The sequence below is a fragment of the Dromiciops gliroides genome, chromosome 1, assembly GCF_019393635.1.
Source record: "Dromiciops gliroides isolate mDroGli1 chromosome 1, mDroGli1.pri, whole genome shotgun sequence".
Lineage (NCBI taxonomy): Eukaryota > Metazoa > Chordata > Mammalia > Microbiotheria > Microbiotheriidae > Dromiciops > Dromiciops gliroides.
The window spans coordinates 512872911-512877638 of NC_057861.1; the positions used below are offsets into that span (position 1 = coordinate 512872911).

The 4728-nt window shown below is 41.0% G+C and overlaps 1 protein-coding gene across 1 annotated transcript; it reads left to right on the forward strand.

Moving 5' to 3' along the window:
- Positions 1 to 1153: 1153 nt before the first annotated feature.
- LOC122734614 (eukaryotic translation initiation factor 3 subunit K-like) lies at positions 1154 to 1917 on the forward strand. The gene has a single exon (XM_043975562.1). The coding sequence runs from the start codon at positions 1175 to 1177 to the stop codon at positions 1835 to 1837; it is 663 nt and encodes a 220-aa protein (XP_043831497.1). The 5' UTR covers positions 1154 to 1174; the 3' UTR covers positions 1838 to 1917.
- Positions 1918 to 4728: the final 2811 nt, after the last annotated feature.

The window sequence follows — 4728 nt, forward strand, 5'->3', positions numbered from 1 at the left end:
TTAGTCTGGCTATTTACACAATGAAAGATTGAGATCATGTTTAAGCTTGGTCCATGTGAATTTAAATATTCTATTTCTATTTTTGTTTTTATTTTTGCTTTTCTTTGTGTTATAGTGAGGAAATTTTTGAATTACAAAAAGGGGACTAAAGATACCACAACCTACCATATAATACAGAGGTCTCCCTGGGAAGGATACTCACAGCATGGGATTCTCATAAGCTACCAATTCAGCTAGGTATAACAAAAGCAGAACTTATCAAACTGTGTTTTAAGTGGCATAAAAAATATTTTAGCTTACTAGAGAATCAATGTTTAGAGAATGAATCTTTTGATCTCTTAACATTGAAAAATTTACAATTAATCCTACACTTTAATTCCCCCAAAGACTTAACTTATTGGGATCTCTGGAATATAGCAAGTGTAACGATTGGAATGACGCCACCTGCTGGAGACTTACTGTAGAAGAGTTCTGCCCATGAAGCGAAGGTCTTTGAGGGCAAGACCAGGAGTCAGGAAGTGACGCGGGCTAGTGGGAGGAGGAAGGAAGAGACTGGCGCTCAGTCTCGCTCTCTTTCCTCTGGACTCTGGTGGAGAGCGGAGCTAGAAATGTGCTCTCCCTTTAATAGATAGGAATCTAGGCCTTTCTCTCTCTTTACCAAATTCTTATTCTCCTTAATAAATGCTTAAAAGTCTAACTCTTGCTAAAGCTTATAATTTATTGGCGACCACTCATTAAATATTTTAGACAGACTAGCTAGAATTTTAGCCCTTAACACAAGCAAGGAATTGACCCAATGGGATATAAGAGAGGGGGAATCCAAGCCCAAGCTTGAATGCAAGCCTGTCTCTCAGGCTGAAATGCCAAATGACCAAAAAGAAAAAAAGAGAAAATTCACTTTTAGAGGACTCAACTCCTATTCCCTCTCCCTGTATTCCCTCTAAAACAACTAAAAAAATAAAAATAATAAAAATAAAAAGGGAAAATTCACCTTTAGAGGGCCCTACTCATATTCCCTCCCCCTCTATTTCCCTCACACCAAGAAAAAAAATTAAAAAGAAAAAGAGAGAAAAGTCACCTGTAGAGGAGACAGAGAAGGTAAAAATTCTTCCCCTTCAAGAGATCCTCAGACCTGGCCTCGGCTTCGGCATCTGCTTGCGAGAAGGAGGAGGACATGGCGCTGTTCGAGCAGATGCGCACCAACGTGGTGAAGCTGCTCAAGGGCATCGACAGGTACAATCCTGAGAACCTAACCACCCTGGAGCGCTATGTGGACACCCAGGCCAAGGAAAACGCCTATGACCTAGAAGCCAACCTGGCCGTGCTCAAGCTATACCAGTTCAACCCGACCTTCTTCCAGACCACAGTGACAGCCCAGATTCTGCTGAAGGCCCTCTTTAACCTCCCCCACACAGACTTCACCCTGTGCAAGTGCATGATCGACCAGGCTCATCAAAAAGAGCAGCCCATCAAGCAGATCCTGTACTTGGGGGACTTGCTGGAGACTTGTCACTTCCAGGCTTTCTGGCATGCCCTGGATGAGAACATGGATCTCCTTCTCCTCAATGGCATCACAGGCTTTGAAGACTCCGTCCGAAAATTTATCTGCCATGTTGTGGGCATCACATATCAACACATTGATCGCTGGCTGCTGGCTGAGATGCTGGGAGATCTTTCAGACAGCCAGCTGAAAGTATGGATGAGCAAATACGGCTGGAGTTCCAATGAAGCAGGACAGGTCTTCATCTGCAGCCAGGAGGAGAGCATCAAGCCCAAGAACATCGTGGAAAAGATCGACTTTGAGAGTGTTTCCAGCATCATGGCCTCCTCCCAGTAACTCCTGCCCACTGTGTCCTTTTTTGTGTCTCCTTTTCCCTCATGTACTCCCAGCTTCTTAAATAAAAGCCCTTTACTTCCTGAAAAAAAAACAAAACAAAACAAAAAAAAAAGAGATCCTCACCCATGGTTGAAATGGTGCTGTGCTCAGACAATACACACCTTTTGGGCCCAAAGATTTAAATTCATGGAAATGAGACATTCCTAAATTTAATGAGGATAACACAATAGTTATCAGCCAATTTAGGGAAATTTTCAGAGGATATCAGCCAACTTGGAATGATATTATTCATCTCATGGAAACAATATTATCCCCAGGGGACAGAGCTGATATAATAGCCACATCAAACTCCTTAGAAACATCAGGAAAAATTTATATTCGATGGCCTTTAGAAGATTCTAACTGGCACCCCAATATCCCTGAGTATTTTGATAAGTTGCAGGAAGCAAGGGAAACTTTGTTGAAGGCAATGGAATCCTGTGCTAGGAAGACTGGTAACTGGCAAAAATTTATAGATACAGTTCAAGAACCTAATGAAAGATCTAAAAGATTCTATGATAGACTGTGTAAGAGTGCCAAACAATATGCTAGACTAGACCCATTAGATGCTAGAGATGCCCATTTTATCTGTTCCCATTTTGTTCACCAATCCTTGCCAGAAATATGGAAATATTTTGAAAAGCACTGTCCAGGTTGGAATGTCCTGAGTACTGACAGAATTAAAGAAATAGCAACATATATTTATGAAGGAAATGAAAGGAAAGAAAGGAACAGACAGGGCATTTTAGCTCCAGTACAGGAAACCATGAAGCAGTGAGGTCAGGAAATTGAGAATTTCTATCAACCCCAGTATCGCTATCTACCCCCTAGATTGTGCTATTACTGCAAAAGACAGGGGCACATAATGCAGTACTGTAGGACTATGCAAAGGGAACAGAATCAAAACAGATATAGTCCTCTCAGAGAAGTACAGAGAGGCTGAATCAAAATAGATATAGATCTTTTTTAAGGGGGGTACAGAGAGGTACAGTCAAAACAATATTAAACCTTTTCAGAGAGATGTAGAGGGGCAGAATCAGAACACTTATAGACCCTCTCAAAGGGGTACAGATCAGAGATATACAGAGGACTGATTTTGTAGGGGAGGGGAAAGGACAGTGGAATCCGAAGACTTTATCTTTCCAGACCCTGAGATTTTTAGCCCTCTTTTGCCAGTCCATTCACCTCCCCAAAGTAATGAACCTCATGTAACCCTTAGGGTTGGGGACACTTATTATGATTGTTTATTAGATACAAGAGCCTCAAAATCAGTCCTAGTGAGTAAACCTAACCCTGAATGTACATCTATTGGATCTCTAAATGTAGTTGGAGTCTCAGGGAAAACTCAAACAGTTGCAAAATTAACCCCTCGCATAGTATCTATGGGCCCATTAAGAGTAGAACATTCATTTCTACTTATGCTCGACCTCCTTTGTAAACTTAGATCAAACATATCTTGTTTTCCAGATGGTGGCATCTCCCTAGAAGTACCAGATGATACTGTCTACTTACTGCCAATTTTGATCTCAGACACTCAGGAAACAATGGGGGAAACATTTCAAATTCCTTCTGATATTCCTGACTACCTATGGACTTCTTCCTCTTCTGATGTTGGTTTCTTTAAATCTGCTGTGCCTGTTATCATTAAAACCAGCAATGGCCTACCAACAATCATTCCATAATATCCCTTATCTAGAGAATCCATTGAGGGAATTATTCCTATAACTGAGGCTTTGACAAATCAATTGACAAATCATAATTGTCCCATGCCATCATTCTCCATGTAATACTTCTATTTTGCCAGTTAAGAAGCCCAAGACTGGGCCAGATGACAAAACTGTTTACCGTTTTGTACAATATGTGTGAGCAATTAACTCCTATGTTATACTTAGACATCCAATAGTGTCCAAAGCTGCTACTATCATTTCTTCAATCCCATGTGAGGCAACATGCTTCACAGTGGTAGATCTCTGTACTGCTTGCTTTTTGATATCAGTACATCAAGATTCCCAATACCTGTTTGCCTTCACCTGGAAAAATACACAGTGGACATGGTCCAGACTCCCACAGGGGTTTGTTGACAGTCCCACATTATTCTCTCAAATTTTGCAAAAGGATTTAGCCTCCATTACCTTTAAAGTTTCCACTTTAGTCCAACATGTAGATGACTTACTCCTGGCTGCACCTAATGCTGAGATTTGCCAGGAAGACAGGCACCATTTGTTATTATAACTGCACAAACAAGGCCATAAATTCTCTAAGTCTAAAGTACAATGGTTTCTACCTCAGGTGGAATGTTTGGGTTTTATTTTGGCTGCTGGCATGCGATTCATCTCTCCTAAGCATGTCAAGATTATTCAACAATTTTCTTCTCTGTCTACTAAGAAGCAGCTAAGGGCAGATAGGTGGTGCAGTGGATAAAGCACTGGCCCTGGATTGAGGAGTACCTGAGTTCGAATCCAGCCTCAGACACTTGACACTTACTACCTGTGTGATCCTGGGCAAGTCACTTAACCCCCACTGCCCCACAAAACCAAACAAACAAACAAAATAAGCAGCTAAGGGCTAATCTGGGAGCAGCTGGATATTACAGACAATGAATATACACTTTTGGTGAAATTACTAAGTCTTTTATATTTCTAACCCCCAGAACCTTTACAGCTGTATTCCCAGCATCTTTCAGCTATAACAGAATTAAAACGGGCTTTGTTATAAATAGATGCACTAGGACTCCCAGACTACAGTAAATATTTTATTTTTTTTTTACATGAACAGAGAGGATTAACTTCTGGGGTCCTGACTCAAAAATTAGGACCTGTCCAGTGACCAATAGCTTATTATTCTAGTCAGCT